Source organism: Budorcas taxicolor, chromosome 19 (genome assembly GCF_023091745.1).
Source record: "Budorcas taxicolor isolate Tak-1 chromosome 19, Takin1.1, whole genome shotgun sequence".
NCBI classification, from domain to species: Eukaryota; Metazoa; Chordata; class Mammalia; order Artiodactyla; family Bovidae; genus Budorcas; species Budorcas taxicolor.
Window position 1 is genome coordinate 8111823 of NC_068928.1, and position 18070 is coordinate 8129892.

At 50.4% G+C, this 18070-nt stretch overlaps 1 protein-coding gene across 4 annotated transcripts in view; it reads left to right on the plus strand.

Annotated features, from left to right (window-relative positions):
* The window catches only part of MSI2 (musashi RNA binding protein 2), a 409668-nt gene that overhangs the window by 145810 nt on the left and 245788 nt on the right, over positions 1-18070 (plus strand). For all 4 annotated transcript variants that reach the window (XM_052657188.1, XM_052657186.1, XM_052657187.1 and 1 more), the window contains exon 6: positions 3473-3565. In XM_052657188.1, the coding sequence (XP_052513148.1) occupies positions 3473-3565 (93 nt within the window). The remainder of the gene's footprint in view (positions 1-3472; positions 3566-18070) is intronic.

The window sequence follows — 18070 nt, forward strand, 5'->3', positions numbered from 1 at the left end:
TTTCTCATCCTTGTTTTAAAAATAAAGTATTTTAAAGACTGTTTTGGGACCGTGTAGATTTATAACTGGGTGTCTTCCCCAGTGTATAGGGCTCTGCCCTGGCAGGTTTATGGCCGTAGGGCAACTGTAGAGGGTGTTGGAGGGGACCTTCTTGTCTCACCAGCTACTGGGGAATGAACGTGCTGTTGACTTCTGTTATTTAGAATGAACACATGTTGGTCGTGTAAATCTCTGCGTCCGTGTGAACGACTGGAATAGAAATAGGGCCAGCTGTCTACACCCACCTGGCTCTACACCATGTCTGAATGAGACCACGGGTTTCGTTTTACGAAATGTCTCTCCAGAGTCGCTTTAAGTTGAGAACTCCACGAATGCATGTTTGTAGATCACATTAGTGTTACTTTATAGATATTTAATTGCTTTGCTGGAGCTTAAAAAAAAAAGGAATGAAAAATATAAAAGGAAACTGTTGGGCGTCTTTGCCAATCTGAAACCACGTGGAGATGCTGGAAAGCACTTTTGAAATGATAGTGGAAGAGAATGGGGCAACAAGGGTTGATTTATCAAAGTGTTGGATAAAGGATTTCTTTTTACTGCACGTTTGTTCTGAGCTTGAAGGATGGATTTAGTAACTGACTTTGGATTCAAGTACAGTAACCAGTGACCATGTATTTAGCATCTCTGAGGTGTCCCAGTGGACACTTTGGCATATGTTATTTCATTTAACAGGAATCTTGTGTGGTAGGCTAATTACTAAATCTCCATTTTAAAGTGGATTAAACTCCATATTTTTATTAGAATGTAAGTTCCAGCACCTTGCTCGTAGTATTATCTGTTGAACAAATGCATTAGGAAAGTTAGGTTAGTAGAATTTGGCGATTAGTGAGTGTAGGGAGAGATTTAAATGAGGTGAAGGCCTGGTGGAGCTTTACTGTGAAGGTGACCCCCCAGAGGGACTGATGGATAAGCAGGGAGACAAGGAAGAAAAGGAACAAGGAGCTCGATAAGGTGCCTGCCTGTTAGCCAGAGGAGCTCAGTGGTGTGGACACCGGTGGGATCTTCATAGAATGTCCTCATGTACAGTATCTCATCTAATCTCTCGTTCATCTGAAAAAGATAAAAAAAATAGTAAAGGATGATTTTAAACACACGTGCTGACCACTGCCTGGTGGTCCCCAGCAGTGAGACATACGAGAGTCGTCAGGCCATGCGTCCCCGAGACAGTGGAGGACGTCTGCTCCGGGGGTGTCCAGGTCGGGCTCGGTCTGTGGGCTCCGGTGGCCTGGGTCCCGTCTGGGAGCCACTGAGCTGAAGTGTGAGGGCCCAGGGTTAGGGAGCCTCCCCGTCGGGGCTGCCCAGCCCGCAGATCTGGGAGGGTTCAGGGTTAGTTGGGAGCTCTGGTAGAGGACCGCCGTGCATTGCCCAGAACCCAGCCCGGGGGGTGCTGTCCGTGGTCCCACTCAGACTGGGACACGGAAGCCAGGTCCCCAACGCCTTTCACACTCCTTAGCACGGTGTGTCTTGACGGCTGTGCCCTCGGGCGTCGCTCTGCTGAGTCTCGACTGTTGGTTGGGGTTGTTGGCTCCTTGTCTCCGCAGATGTATCCGGAGGCTAGGTAATAAGTGGTCCAGGCAGCCGCGCCCCCCCAGACTCGGGGGTCCTGCACTGACTTTTCATACACGTGAGTGACGTGGTGGGTGGGTTTTCTTTTAATGTTCTCCGATTCCTCTCATCGATTTGGTTTTGGATTTCAATCTTGGTTTTCTTTGTATGTTCTCATCAAACATTTCTCCCCCCAGCTTGATGGAAGTATAATTGAGAAATAAAATGGGGAGTTACTTAAAGTGCACAATGTGACGATTTAAAAAAAATGCTTTTATTTGTTTGTTTAATGTTTGGCTGTGCTGGGTCTCCGTTGTTGCGCAGGCGTCTCTCTAGTTGCAGAGAGCAGGGGCTCCCGTGGAGCTGTGGCGCTCGGGCTTCTCACTGTGGAGGCTTCTCTTGTTGGAGAGCACACCTCCAGGACTCTCGGGCCGCAGAAGTTGCAAGCCCCGGGCTCTAGAGCGCAGGATCAATCGTTACGGCGCATGGGCTTAGTTGCTCTGCAGCGTGTGGGATCTTCCTGGATCAGGGATTGAACCTGTGTCTCCTGCATTGGCAGGCGGATTCTTTACCACTGAGCCCCCAGGGAAGCCCTCCAATGTGATGATTTGATGTGTGTGTGTGTGTATTATGACAAGAGTCTACCCATTGAGTTAAGATGTTGTGTTTTCATTGTGTGTGACTAGGCTGTGGAGATCCTGTGTCCACTGAGTTTTACATTTTTTAATTTGATGTTAAAGGGAAACCAAACAAACAAAGCAACCCGCAAACCCACGTAGCCTAACTTAGTTTTCAGAATAAAATTCCTTTTGCTGGTCTTCACTCTTCCATGTGAGGTTCTTGGTCCCACTCTGAAGAGCTGACATCACTGAACTTCCGCCTCCTTTTGCTTTGGGACTGGTGGGATTTTGAAGGGGGACCATTTCAGAAGTTCATTTGTTTTTGTATCCACCAGACTTCGGGTGTGGGCTTCTGTGTGCCTGGCCCTGTGTTTGCACTGCAGGGCATCCTGAGAGGAGTCAGGAGGCAGTCTGGGGGAGGAGGTAAGGAGGGCAGGGTTATCACCACTTTAGCACCAAGTGGAAAGTCGCGAGTGTGTGAGAGGCAGAGGGGCACGGCATTAGGGGGCTCAGAAGCAAGAGATGCAGCTTCTGGGTGGGGCAGCCACATAGGTGTTTGGCATTTTGGAGAAGAGCGTTGCATCTTGGGGGGTAGTCAGCTTGGAATGGGAGGTACAGGCGTGGAGAGGTCTCCCAAGGAGAACCTGTGTGAACAGAGGTGGGGAGGCCTGGGGACAAGCTGGGCTTGACTGAGTGTAGGACACGTCAAGGGGAATGGTGAGAAACCCCGAGGGACAGGAGCCCTGGGGGCGGGCACAGGGGGCTGACCCTTCCAGTGCCTGTCCTGCTGGCAGACACAAGCCAGCACCCAGAATGGCTCCGTGCAGGCAGTCTGCAGAGTTGTGAATTACGTGTGAGTTTCTTATTGACACATTCTGTGGGTACTTTCTGGGCAGCATGTCTTTGTGCACATAGTTCTCCTTTGTTCGCGTCTCTTCGGTTTAAAATAGCTCTGACGTGTGACTTCACATCACAATGAAGCTGTGTGTTATGGCCAGTGAGGCTTTGAAGTCCACTCTCCATCTGCATGAAACGCCCGCTTTCAGGTTGCGGCCTGAAGGCCTAAGGTATTCCTCGTGACTGTCTCTGGCATCCTGAGACGTCTGAAGGGCCTGCTCTGAGCGGCTGAGATAGTCCTCACATCGCCTTCCTCTCTGGAGAAGTATGTAGAGAGGCTTGTTCAACAGCTCAGTGAGCGTGGCTTCGGATAACCAAGTTAACCCCTGTCTTCCTCTTGTTGTTTCTTGCAGATGGTCACAAGAACAAAGAAAATCTTTGTAGGAGGACTGTCTGCAAACACGGTGGTGGAAGACGTGAAGCAGTATTTCGAGCAGTTTGGCAAGGTAAGTGGCATATGGGGTTGGGGCAGCCTCCTCTGTCCTTCAAAATGGCTGCTGTGGCCCCTGCCTTTGCCACAACCGTCTCCTCGAGAGCCTTGTCCTTGGACTTGGCTGTCGAGATGTGAATGGGATTCGGCAGGAGCCGAGATGGAAGAGCCTGGCTTGTGGTGGGCACGGAGCCCCATGCGCCGGCAGGAACAGACAGAGCGGACTTTGAGTGCGGTTTCGCCAGCCTTGGCTGGTCGTGTGGGGCCTGGGCCGGGAGCTGACGGGGTCAGTGCCGGCCAGGGAAGGGACTGTGAGCTGGGAGTCACAGGGCAGGAGCTCCCGCAGAAGCTGGTCTCTGTGTCGGCACTGGGCTTCGTTCTGGGCCTTTCTGGAGGACGCACCGAGAGAGGAGGCTCCCTGGGGGCTGAGCCCTCCTGCCCTGTCAAATGCCTGAGGAAACCCAGGAAAGATGCTGGGCACGAACCTGTCAGGATGTCCAGGAGACAGCGGTGCGATCATCCCCTGGGCTGTGCCGGGGGTTTGGGCCTGGAGCGACTCAGGAGGCCCCAGAGGAGTCAGGAAACCGAGCGTGAGAGTCAGACAGACAGACAGACAGGGTGCATAACCGTGGGTGATTCATTCAGCCCCTTTCTGCTTGGTGGGGAGGCACGGCCTTGGAGGGTGGGTTCTTCCTGAGGGGGACCCGTTCCTCGGGAGACTGTTGCCCCCCCAGGCCCCCACAGGGTGGCTTGAGGGGCACTGAGCCTTGCTGGCTGTCGTGCGGCGCCCCCCGCGGGCTCGTGTGTCCCAGAAGGCTGGCAGGTGAGTGGGCATGCAGGCCCGCTGCCTCTGTGTCTTTGAGCAGCTGTGGGCCTGGTCCTGGGTCCGCAGGCGCGACAGGCTGCTTCTGCACAGGCCTGTATCGAGTGCCCCCCGCCTGCTGCAGGGCGGGAGTGCAGAGGGCTGCCTGCCCAGGGTCCTGGAAGACACCGTCCTAAGCTCCGTCACTGGTTTCATCCGTGACACCTGTCACACGTGCCCTGGGTGGTAGAAAGGCACGGCTGCCCACCGGCCGGCCTGAAAGTTCTGTGCTTTCGTTCCTTGCCCGCAGTGATGGCCACCTGGGAGAGGGCCCACCTCCGGGAGAGGGCTCCCGTGGGCTCCTCTTTGGGGGTGGGCTTTGACTCCTGGTGAGCCTCAAAACGGGAGCTTTTCCTGTTTCTGGCGTCCATCAGTTCCTGCATGGATGGGAGACCATGCTTCCCAGAACCCAGCCTCCTCCCACCCAGCCTTGCTTTCCGAGTGGCACTCAGCTGCCCTTCGGGTCGGTTATGAAAGGCTCCTTCCCCACGGCACTGTCTGGCATTGCCAGTTGGGGGCTGATTCATTCTGGCGGGATAAAGAATAGCTGAGTCTGCTGATGTCCGTTCTCTCGCTGCTCTTCAGGACTGATTTCGAGTGCCAAGGGGGATGGGTCCATCCCCCAGCCCCGCCCTGCCCAGGGAGAGAGATTGGAAATAATTTAATGAGACAAACACAGCTTGCATAATGGAAGGCTCTGGAGTGCCGGCCCTCATTGCTACCGTTTCCGCCTTTAAAACCAGGCTGGGGGGTAGTGTTTGCAAACACGAAGTGGGGTTTCTTTTTCGAGCTGTAACCTGCCTTGGAATCTCATGGGCCAATTTGCGGGTGTCAGGAAAGTTGATGCTGCCGGGATGGGCTGTTAGAATATCCTGAGCAGGCTCGTACTTGCCGCATCTCCACACATGCCCGGCGCTGGTCTTTCCCTCTCGTTCTGTCTTTCCGATGTCCTTCATTAGCACTTAACGCTGTGACTCAGCCCGTCGGCCGGTGGCAGGAAGCGGCGAACCCGCAGCAGCGGCCGTCCCTGCCCTGGGAACCACGTCCTCTTGTCTGCAGACGGCCACAGACTGTCTTCCCTGACTTGGCACTCGCCAGGTCTGAAGCCGCTCAGTTAATTTTGCAGTAATATCTGCGGATTCCAGCAGGATGCGTAAACCTACGAAGTGTTTCATCGAAGGACTAAGGAGGCCTTTGAGCATATCCCAGCCCTCACGCTCCGTATGCTCCTGTGTCAGTAGCCTGGTGCGTCAACGTGCTCTGCGGGGTAGCTGAGCCTGTATTCACAGGAGCTTGTTCCTTGTTTGGCTGGTGGCTGGTGTAACGTGTGTTCCCTAGGGTAGGGTCCACTGCCTCTCAGGATTTTGGTATAATTCGCTTGAGTCCAGAAGGATCCCTGAAGGGGAGACCCTGCAGCTGGGCCTCAAGGGCCATGAGCCCTGCACCCGTGAAAGGAGTAGCAGTAAATTGACACACTGATTGAGGAAAACGGGAAAACACACGCACACACTTGTGGAAGGTTTGCTCACACACCTGCACACACTCCCCACTGTGTCAGGTTGTTGGGGGCTCTTTGCAGTTGGTTAACTGCACACTGCTGCTGCTGCTGCTGCTGCTGCTGCTGCTAAGTCGCATCAGTCGTGTCCAACTCTGTGCGACCCCATAGACGGCAGCCCACCACGCTCCCCTGTCCCTGGGATTCTCCAGGCAAGAACACTGGAGTGGGCTGCCATTTCCTTCTCCAGTGCATGAAAGTGAAAAGTGAAAGTGAAGTCGCTCAGTCGTGTCTGACTCGCAGCGACCCCAGGGACTGCAGCCCACCAGGCTCCTCCGTCCATGGGATTTTCCAGGCAAGAGTACTGGAGTGGGTGCCATTGCCTTCTCCTAACTGCACATTAGGAAGGTGTAATTTAGTGAATAACTTAGAGAGTGCGTGTTAAGTGTTGGATATGGGCCAGGTCGGGCTTCCCTGGTGGCTCAGTTGATAAAGAATCTGTCTGTAATGCAGGAGACCCAGGTTTGATCCCTGGGTCTGGAAGCTCCTCTGGAGAAGGGAATGGTAACCCACTCTAGTATGCTTGCTTAGAGAATCCCATAGACAGAGGAGCCTGGTTAGGCTATAGTCCACGGGGTTGCAAAGAACTTCCACTTTCTTTCTTCCATGGGCCAGGCCATTGACTTACATTATTATCTCACTTAATTCTCCTCTGGGGTGCTGTTGGGGTCCCTGCTCATTTTGTAGATTATTAAATAGAGTCTTGGTGGCACTGTATTTTTATCTCAAGGTCACAGCCTCCTGAAAGGTCACAGACTTCCCCTCTAGGCTTGTCTAATAATAGAACCCAAACTTTAGGCCCTGTTTCAACTGCTTACCGACCCATGAGATAGACTTAGGGCAGGGAGGGTGCCCAGGAGAGGCAGAGATGGAGTCCTCTTTGGGTGCCCAGGGGCAGTGCTGGGGATGTGGGCCTGCACGGCCTCTTGCTTCCACACAGTGGATTTGGGTGTCCTCAGCAGCCCGTTTGCAGGGGTGGACAGCACAGGTCGGGGGGGGTGAAGTCTCAGCAGAGGTCACCCAGGTGGACTGGGCCGTGTAACAGCCAGAGTGCACGCCCTCCTCCTCCCAGTCCAGAACCTCCCGCCCCTGCGCAGCCTCCGCTCAGAGTTTGCCGCCTTCCTTTCGGTTTTCCCTCGTTGTCAGGCCTCTTGGCTCTCGCTCTTCCCGTCTTGCCTGAGGTGGCAGCTGCTCGGCTGTTTATTTCAGGTGGCAATCAGGATGGGGAAGGTGGCCGTCCGAGGGCTGAGCTCGGGAGGGCTGAATATGCCATCACTGCAAGCGGAGTGGGTGCAGGGCTGCACACCCAGAGCTTGATGTAACTCGAGTTGGAGGCTTGCAATTGCCTTTGGTGCTCTTCTCCCACTTGCTTCCCAGAGATTCACCACCTGGCCCCCAGGTTAAGGGTGCCGCTACTTGTTTGTATTTAAGATGAGATTGTGCAGTCGCGGCATGAGGACTCTGCTGACTTCGGTGCCATTCTCACCCCCTGGGTGGTTATTCTGGCCCCCTCTTTGGAGTAAAGTAAGAAGAGGCACCCCAGACCCTCGTACTGGGCATGGCCGCATGGGGACGCCACTGCAGCCCCTTAACAGGCCCGTGCTTTCCTGGCCTCAGCTTCTCACCCCAGGAAGGGCGGGGAAAACTCGTGAAGCATTTTACTTGTAAACTTGTAAATAGTTTTGGCACTGTTACAGCTACCCACTTCTGCTGTACAGAAAATGCAGCTGTAGCCAACACACAAACCATTGCATGGCTTTGTTCCAATAAAACTTTATTTTTGAAAACAAGTTTGGGGCCCCATTTGGCCCATGGGCCGTGATTTGCCAGCCTCTGTACTCGATTATTCCTAAGGTTGGTGTCAAGCTTGAAAATTGAACAATTTAGAAAGTGTTTAAGTAAACTTACATAGGTAGATAGATAGATAGGTATCTACGGTATCTATAGACTGTAACCAAGACAAGATGTTATCAGTAGTAATCAGCATGATGTATTAATAGTCAACAAATCAGCTGTAACGGTGGTAGAGTTAATTTGTGCACATCAGGATCCAGGGGTGATGAAGGGATTCTCTATTTGGAAAAAGCTACCATTTATAAACTGGAATCTTCATCCTTTGAGTAAGGTCTAGGAAAACTGTAAACTATGTCCAATTTCTTATTACCTGTGCTAGATCTGAATGAAGGAAGATGCAGAATTTGTGAGGTTGAGATGTTAGTGTGAACCTCTTTACTGTGTTTAGATATTTCTGGATTAGAGGGCCATGTGCTTTGTGCTGAGGTTTTTAATGCATTAAAATTAAAAAATTTGGTTCTCAGGGATGCCAAGTGAGGTGGGTGGGACATCTCTTGTGCAGATGAGGAAGCTGGTGTTGAGAGAGGTCAGTAAGCTGTCCACGGTCGTGCAGCCTGCAGAGTCACTCATTTTCACCTGAGTTCAAGGTTTATGAAACCTCATCTCCCACCTTACCATGGAGCAGCCCCCACCCTCAGAGGGAGAAGGTTCATTTGTCAGGAATGTTGGTCTCTGGTAATTTATTTTACTGCTTCAGGTTTCCTAGTGGACACTATCTGTGCTGATGATTTCATGCCAGCAAGAATGATGTATATAGACCACTCTGAAAAATGGCACAGAAATGATGCTCTCGATACACGCACACAAACCCCGACCATCCATCGGGCTGTTGGGTGCTGTTCCCCCGCCACGGTCGTGCGGATGAGCCCGGCGTGGCGATTATTAAAAAGCCCTGGGATCAAAGCCGCTCCATGTACCAGAGCTTCCTCCTTCTCCCCTTTAGGCCCCTCCTTCAAGTACCGGTTTCTAAAATTCTCACTTATAGGATTTGGGAGATCAAAAAGAGGCCTTTAAACTTAATGAACTCTCGGCTTCGTCCCGGATGGAGCCGTTGTGCACCTTTCAGCTGTTCACCTCGACGAGAGGGCTGCTCGGTGCGGGCTCGCTAGGTAATTCTCACTTTATATAACTCTCTGAAAGCAGAGCAGCCCGCATCTGGAGGCTCCCAATTATACTTCACATGGTGAACTGTGTAATTAGTTTGGAAGACTTACGCTTAGTCATTGGTTTATCCTAATCGGCTTTGGCTTTCCCCACCAACAAAGTGAGCTTATTTTGCTAAGCTGAACCGACTCTGCACCCTTTGTTCCAGCCTTTTATTGTCTCATTCCTTTCATTCTGTTTTACTGCCAAAGTTCTGTTTCATTAGGCCTACAAGTCATTTCCAATTCAGTGGGCTGCTACAATCCGGCCTTTATCACTGGCTGCCCTGGTTCCCATGTCCCTTCTGGGCCAGTGCCCGAAAGTGCGGGTTTGACGTGAGGGCTTTAACCCTTTGCTGGGCCAGCCCCTGACCGGGGCGAGGCCCGCGAAGGAGGTCTGTAAAGTTCCCCTCTGTCTCGTTGAAGGCGAGCCCCATGGAAATGAGACCGAAAGGGGCCTTCGAGCCCTAAGGGAAGTTAGCTTGACTTAGAGACTGGTGCTAGAAAACTTTGGTGGGGGGCACATGGGAAACGAGGAGTTGTCTGCTTAATGTAATGAGATCTCATCGAGCCCACTCGTGTGGGGTCTGCCTCATCTCTGCTGTCTCCAGGTTTTACGTGCAAGGGCACCCCCGGCCGCTGCACGGATGTTCCCGTTGATGCTGTGTGCGTGTGAGGAGAGAGGGATCTAGAATGAAGATATCATAAAGCCTTTGAAATGGGAAAGGCAGGAGATCTGTGCGAAAACAAATAAGCAAGCCACTGTGTTCCTGAGAGTGGGCTGTGATTTTATTGCTTCCTAAGGCGAGCCGTAGATACACAGAGCTCTGGGAGGTGTGCGGTTCTTTCCGACCAGGCCTGGAAAACAAAGGCCTGTCTGTCCTTTGTGGACTTCACGGCCCCCATGAGGCCAGCGTCTTCTGAAGTAGTTTGCACACACGGACTTACTGGAAAGTGAGTGTTCGGCATGCCGGGCTCACCTGTCCCCTGCGGGCCTTCGCTCTGGAGGGCCGTGGCGTCCCTCGGACCTTGACTTGGAACTCCAGAGTGCACCAGGAAGGGCCGTTTGCACTTTCCTCCCTGACCAGCCCTGCTGAAGGCTACCTGTGTGTTTAGACTTTCTTCCTGTAATAGCTCAGAGCAGGGCCGACACTGTCCTGGTGTTTTATTAGATTTCTGGCTGGTTTGTGTCAGTCTCTCCCTTCGGAAGTGTGTCATATGACGGATGGGACTTTATTTGCCTTGTGACCCCTGGCAGAGCTGCTAAGGGCAGAAAGTCACAGTTGCCAAACAGGGGACTCCTGCCTCATCTGCGGGCCTGAGCCTCCCGGTCCAGGTGACGGCAAACAGAGCCCACAAGTAATATGAGCCTTGGGCTTTGCAGGGAAACCCTCTTGCCGAACAGCTTTCTGTTTTCCTGGTGAACTTCTTCCTCCATTTCTGCTGCAGCCCATGGAGGAAGTTGAGTTAGAAGCAGATTGATTGAGCACCCCAACCTCACTTCTCCTAAATCTTTTTTTTTCCCCCTGCTTAAAAAAAGGAATTCCTGAAATAGATGAGTGGGTTTCTAGGAAAACTTCCCATTTCCCTTTTAGTGTCTAAAATATAGCCAGCTGTTGTTAGGCAAATGCATCAGACATTATTATTGCTCGGTTAACAGTGTTTTAAAATATACAAATGGAGAAATAGGGTGCCTTCTGGATCACAAGCTGGGAAAACTTTGAGATTATGCTAATCACATGCGTCTGCATAGTAGGTAGAGGGAGAAGGCACAGACTTCCTGGCTGTGTGTTTGTACCGTGTTTCCCAGTGTGGTTTAGCACCACTGAGGTTTTATAGGGGGCCCGGAAGAGGAGAAGCAGGGGCAGGAGAGCCCTTGGGCAGGAAGGAGTTAATGAGCCTCGGGGAGAAGGGGTTTCAGAGCTCCTCCAGCTCACCTTCCCAGAGCCCTCCTGGCAGCTTGAAGGCGTCACTTACAATGGAGTTGTTAGCATGAGAAAGAAGCCTTTCTCCCCCTGGACGTACTTCAGTGGGAACTGAAAGTGTCTGAGAAATCACGGTTCAAGCTTGTGCCAGTGGGTGCAAGGAGTGGTTCTTACGGAGGAGAAAGCTCAGTTCATTTAGACTTGGCCTAGAGATCAGATCCCATTGTTGTGTGGAGTGAACACTGATACGGAGATTCCTGCCCACCCCTTGGCCCACCAATAGGATACTCCACGACCTAGGTTGCGTGTGCTTTACTTTTTTCTTTCTCTTCTCCGTCTCCCCACCCCACCCCGTTTCCTTTGTCCTCTGAGAATTAGTCTGTCTGTAGAACGGCTGGATTTGTCAGGTTACCACCCTCTAAATTTTCACAGCTCTGTGTATTCAAACTTGGTATTTGTGAATTAGCTGAAAATGGGCCGCCCATCAGTACTTTATTTACATTCGAAGCCGTAAGAGTGAGAGCCCCAGAAAAAATGTTAATATGCAGGCAGAGGCAGAAGGGGTGAGTTTCTGACTGTTGCTAACCTTACTGCTGCCTTTAAAACCAGTCATGAGGCGCACGGCTGATATTTAATAGCTTTTAGCTGATTATTTTTCTTCTCCTCCTCTTTCTTTTCTATCCAAGTTGACCTGGGTGTACTTGAGCGGAAATGAAGTCATCCAAATGCTGAATTAGAATAATCACAGGCCTCCAAGAATGAAATGGAAGCAGAGATTAAATGGTAGAGGGAAAGCTGGCATTAATAAGCAGTGGGAAAACTTTGCATAAAATAAATAGGAGATTTGATAGATTGCATTTGTATGTGCGTTTTCCATTTTTTCTCCACTCCGTATTGTCTTCCTAGAGTTGAGCTGTTGGCAGAGTGGGTTCTGATTTGCTTCAAGTCCGCATACCTTCTGCAGCCAGGGTGATGGTCCTTTCTTCTTCATGGGATGTTTGTGTGACCAGGACGTTTCCAGGCTGGAAGAATCTGGGCAGAGGGGCCCTTACTGTGAAAGGTTGATGATTACTCCTTGCAAAGTGCAGTGGTTGGGCGTTGGCGGGGTGGACACAGATGGAAGATAACACATAGCAGGCAGACAATGAATATTATTGATGGATTCCTGATTGTTAGGAGAACAGGGCTGAGAAAGGTAGGGTGACCAACCGTCCTGGTTTGCCTAGGACTGAGAGCTTTTTCAAGAGCTCTGGACTGCAAACCAGAATAAATCGCTCACCCTAAATAAATGGGAGGTGGGAGAAGTTGAGACGCTTGGCCTGAAACTCCAAAAGGCATGAAACTTTTGATCACCTCCAGCAGATTTAAGTATTCTTTCCCGAATGTTCCAGAACACTTACTTTGAACTTTTTACAGTCTGCACTCCTGATTTAATTCAGCCACTGTGGGCAGAAGTCCACACAGGTCAGCAAGCATAGTAAGTGGCCTGAGGACGGCAGGACAGACAGACAGACCCACAGCGCCAGGCGAGGGCGGTTCATCTGGATGTGGAGTGTAGGAGCCCCATTTCTGTGTCTTTTGAAAATAAAAATCTCTGCCCTTTGTAGCAAGAAAGTGAGTTTCTTGTAGTTAAAGAGCAAAATAAGGATTTAATTATATTCAAAACAAACAGTAGAATGGTTTGTTTACAGGAGGTCATTTTTTAGGTGGTCTGTCATGGAAGATGTAATTTGTAGAATCGGATTAGTTGTAAATTAGAGATTTTTGGTTGTTGAGGTTGGTAATGGTCTTTTTATAATTGGCAGCAGAGGTAAGTATTTTCAGACTTGCTTATTGTTTGTAGAGTGTTATTCCTTGAAAAAAAACCATTTAAGGTGCTTTTCTCTTCAGGAAGTATAAATAAGAGTATGGAACGATCAGAGGCAGTCTTTCTAATCTTCTTATCAGTGTTGTTAGGGAACTGCCGGAGAGTTGGGTAGAAGGCAATGGCACCCCACTCCAGCACTCTTGCCTGGAGAATCCCATGGATGGAGGAGCCTGGTGGGCTGCAGTCCATGGGGTCGCTAAGAGTCGGACACGATTGAGCGACTCCCCTTTCACTTTTCACTTTCATGCATTGGAGAAGGAAATGGCAACCCACTCCAGTGTTCTTGCCTGGAGAATCTCAGGGCTGGCGGAGCCTGGTGGGCTGCCGTCTATGGGGTCGCACAGAGTCGGACACGACTGAACCGACTTAGCAGCAGCAGCAGAGAGAGAAGTGCTGCGGTGGCTTGTGAAGCAGTTTGCTGATTCTGGTATTAAAACAACAACAACAATGAAAAGGTTTTCTCTTTAAAAAAAGACCACCCCAAATGTAAGTTGGTGCAGCCACCGTGGAAAACAGTATGGAGGCTCCTTTGAAAACTAGAGTTGCCTTCAGTTCAGTTCAGTTGCTTAGTTGTGTCCGACTCTGCGACTCCATGAATAGCAGCACGCCAGGCCTCCCTGTCCATCACCATCTCCTGGAATTCACTCAGACTCACGTCCATCGAGTCGGTGATGCCATCCAGCCATCTCATCCTCTGTTGTCCCCTTCTCCTCCTGCCCCCAGTCCCTCCCAGCATCAGTCTTTTCCAATGAGTCAACTCTTCACATGAGGTGGCCAAAGTACTGGAGTTTCAGCTTCAGCATCATTCCTTCCAAAGAAATCCCAGGGCTGATCTCCTTCAGAATGGACTGGTTGGATCTCCTTGCAGTCCAAGGGACTCTCAAGAGTCTTCTCCAACACCACAGTTCAAAAGCATCAATTCTTCAGCACTCAGCTTTCTTCACAGTCCAACTCTCACATCCATACATGACCACAGGAAAACCCATAGCCTTGACTAGACGGACCTTAGTCGGCAAAGTAATGTCTCTGCTTTTGAATATGCTATCTAGGTTGGTCATAACTTTTCTTCCAAGGAGTAAGCGTCTTTTAATTTCATGGCTGCAGTCACCATCTGCAGTGATTTTGGAGCCCCCCAAAATAAAGAGTTGTCTTAGGACTCAGCAGTCCCACTCTTGGGCATATATCCCAAGAAAACAATAATTCGAAAAGATACATGCACCCCTGTGTTCATCGCAGCACTGTTTACAATAGCCAAGACATGGACACAACGTGAATGTTCGTTGACAGATGAATGGATGAAGAAGATGCGGGACATGAGCATAGTGGAATACTTCTCAGCCATAAAAAGGATTGAAGTAATGCCATTTGAAGCTGCATGGATAGACCTAGAGATTATCACACTACGTGAATTAAATCAGAAGGAGAAAGTCAGATATCATATGCTATCACTTACATATGGAACCTCAACAGAAGCAGACTCACAGACATAGAACATAGACTTGTGGTCGCCAAGGGGAAGGGGGCAAGGGAGGGTTGGATTGGTCATTTGGACTAGTGGATACAAACTATCATGTATAGGATGGATGCACAACAAGGTCCTGTTGTATAGTACAGGGAGCTATATCCAATGACTTGTGATAAACCATAATGGAAAAGAACATGTGTGTGTGTGTGTGTGTGTGTGTGTGTGTGTGTGTGTGTGTGTGTGAAAGTGAAAGTCGCTCAGTCATGGCCAACTTTTTGCGACCCCATGGACCCCCAGTCCATGGAGTTCTCCAGGCCAGAATACTGGAGTGGGTAGCCTATCCCTTTTCCAACAGATCTTCCCGACCCAGGAATCGAACGGGGTCCCCTTCATTGCAGGTGGATTCTTTACCAACTGAGCTATCAGGGAAGCCCATATACATATACGTGTGTGCGGGTGTGCGTGTGTGTGTGTGTAAGACTGCATCACTTTGCTGTATACCAGAAACTCGCACATTATAAATCAACTATACTTCAACAGAAAATAGAAAGGAATGCCCTATTTCCTTTATTGATAGATGTGTTTTAGTAGCAGAAAGGAGGATTTGCTGATGTTGTAGGTCTCCGTTCCATCTAAGTTGGCAGTTGTTCTGATTCAGAGATTGCCGTTCGCCCAGGTACCTTTTGACTTAGAATTGCCCCAGTGGCCCTGTGGGGAGGGAGGCCTGTCCCCGTTTGGAAGCCAGGACAGGAAGCTTGGGAGAGCGTGAACGGCTTGCTCGGAGCTGCAGACAGACGACAGTGGACCCCGAGTGCAGACCTGGCCCTAGACAGGAGGCCTGGGCTTGCGGCTCCAGCATGGCTGCTGGGCTGGCCACCTCCCTCAGGGCTGTGGGCGCCGTGGCCAGCAGTGAGCTGGGCCCTAGGGTGTCTGTGGCGCATCTTCCAGGAAGCTGACTGTGACTTTATGGTTGTTTGTTTAAAACATATATTATGTTAGAACAAATATTATGGCATGAACTGCAAAATTTGCATAATTGTTTTTGAAAAACCCTGAGACTTGGAGGCATTTCAGGATAGCTGCTGGCTGCGATAGGCTCCGTCCCCCGTCGTTCTGGGCCGTCTCGGGATTTTCTTGACTTCACTCCTGGTGAGGAGCTCTTAGGTGGAAACGCTGAGAATCAAAACTGTGTAGAGTAGGGGTTGGCACATTGTTTTCTGAGCAGGACCAGATAATAACTGTTTTCAGTTTTGTGGCCCAGATGGTCTCTCACAAGCACTCCATTCTGCCGTTCTAGCAGGAGTGACAGCAGTCATAGATGGTATGAAAATGAATGGTTGTGGCTGTGTTCCAATAAAACTTTATTTACAAAAACAAAAGGCTGCTGGATTGGGCTCAAAGCCAGAGTTTGCCAGCTTCCTGGTTTTGCATTTAGCCTGGTAAGAAGGGCATAGATTTTTTTTTTTTTTCTTTTTAATACTCAGACTGGCCGGTGTCAAATCCCAGCTCATCTATTTATTAGCTCAGAGCAAGCCATTTAACTTCTTTCTACCTCAGTTACTTTATCTGTAGGATGGGAATGAGGATGGTGCTTAAACCGCCTGGGATTGTCATGATTCCTGATTGAACTGAGACATACATAGTTCTTAGCATCCTGCCGAAACTCAGCGTGTGATAAACGGTAGAAAGATGAGCTGCTGCTAGTTCCGTCCTCTTAAGACGCAGGCAGTCAGTCCTGAAGGAAATCAGCCCTGAATATTCATTGGAAAGACGAGCTGAAGCTCCAGTACTTCAGCCACCTGATGCAAAGCGCTGACTCAATGGAAAAAAATGCTGATGCTGGGAAAGATTGAGGGCAGGAGGAGAAGGGGGAGACAGAGGATGAGACGGTTGGATGGAATCATCAACTCAATAGACATGAGTTTGAGCAAACTCCAGGAGATAGGGAAGGACATGTAAGGCTGGCGTGCTGCAGTCCATGGGGTTGCAAACAGCTGGACGTGACTGACCCACTGAACAGCAATGAGACCCAGCTTCAGCTGCTAGAGTTGCCTTCCCAGTGCTCTTCAGCAGTTGCCCCCTACCACCTCCCTGCCCCCCCAACACCTATCTCTCTCATCTGTCCCCGTGGGTGGGTTTAACGCTCAGTTCTTCCAGGCTCCTTGGGGATAATGCAAATTGAAAGTCTTTCCTGGATCCTTTTTGCCTGAAGATGAAGATTGAGTCTTGTATAGTTTTCAGCGGCATACACCTTGAGTTCAGTTTGACTACCCTGATGCCTTGAGTTTGTGAAATTGACTTCGGCTGCTCTGGCTTTGATGGAAAACATTGAACTGATACAGACCAAAAGAGAATTCTTCTGGTTGGACCCTGCTGATGAACTCTTTAAACTTGTTTGAATAAGTAAACTTTTTTTTCCGCCAAGAAGAAATAGAAGATACTGTCTGGAAATTGTCCCAGTATCATTTAGCTGATGTTTATTAAGATATATTTGTATATTGATCCACTAGCCTGTTTATTGAGCTTATTTAGCCTCTTGAGAGAGCTTTCCACATCCTCATTTAAGTTTTCTTTCCTGTGTCTAATAAGCTTGGTCTTCTGGTTTTAGAATTTATTGCAAATATTAAGGGGTGGGAAGATGTTAATTGACTCAATGTAAAGAGGAGAAAGGAAAACCTGTAAAAGCAAAAGTGATTTCAGTCTCAAAAAGTAGGGTGTTGTAGAACCATTTGCTGCAGGGGAACAGTCATTCTTCCTCGTTAGATCCAGAAGATATCTCATCTGCAGCCTCACACGTCGTACATTGCGGGTTGATTCATTCACCCAATCTTGTGAAGGCCAGGCGTTGAGCTGGGGGCCAAGGGCATATCCCTGAAGGAAACAGACAAGATCCTCGCATACTTGTAGCTGAAGTTTTAGAGCGGGGTTGGGGAACACCAGCCGAGAACAAAAGAGTAAAAAAAGGTAGAATAACTGCAGATCGTCTCAAAAAGATAAACCAGGAGCTGGAAGAACCCATAAGGGAGTACAAAAGAGGGGGGATCTTGGTTTATTGGGGAAAAAAGTCAGATTTACCTACATTTAACATATAGCCTCTCTGGCCCGAGTAGACGGTAGTGCGGGATCTGTTTCCTCACTGTGTGCAGCCCCAGGTCGGTCCCAGTGCTGGGCTCTAGTCCGTGCTCAGTAAACAGCGGTGGGATGAGGGGGCCCTCTGTTTCAGAGGGCAGCGCTATGCCAGACACCAGAGGCGTCTCCAATGGTGAAATTGTGGTTTTTCCATTTCAGAATGGGGAGTTAGGAGAATGTATTCAGTTACCAGGAGCATTTCCATAAGTGGGTCCCATCTTTCCCCTGAAGTCAGGATAAAGGAGCTGTTTCCACCCTGCAGGAGAAGCTCGTGAGAACGGAAAGGCTCGCTGGGCAGCAGGGCCTTTTCCAAAGCTGAAGGGTCTCAGGCAGGCAGAGCTGGGCGGCAGGGCCTTCTCCGGAGCTGAAGGGGTCTCAGGCAGGCAGAGCCGGGCAGCAGGGCCTTCTCCAGAGCTGAAGGGGTCTCAGGCAGGCAGAGCCGGGCAGCAGGGCCTTCTCCAGAGCTGAAGGGTCTCAGGCAGGTGGAACTGGGCAGCAGGGCCTTCTCCGGAGCTGAAGGGGTCTCAGGCAGGCAGAGCTGGGCGGCAGGGCCTTCTCCAGAGCTGAAGGGGTCTCAGGCAGGCAGAGCCGGGCAGCAGGGCCTTCTCCAGAGCTGAAGGGTCTCAGGCAGGTGGAACTGGGCAGCAGGGCCTTCTCCGGAGCTGAAGGGGTCTCAGGCAGGCAGAGCCGGGCAGCAGGGCCTTCTCCAGAGCTGAAGGGTC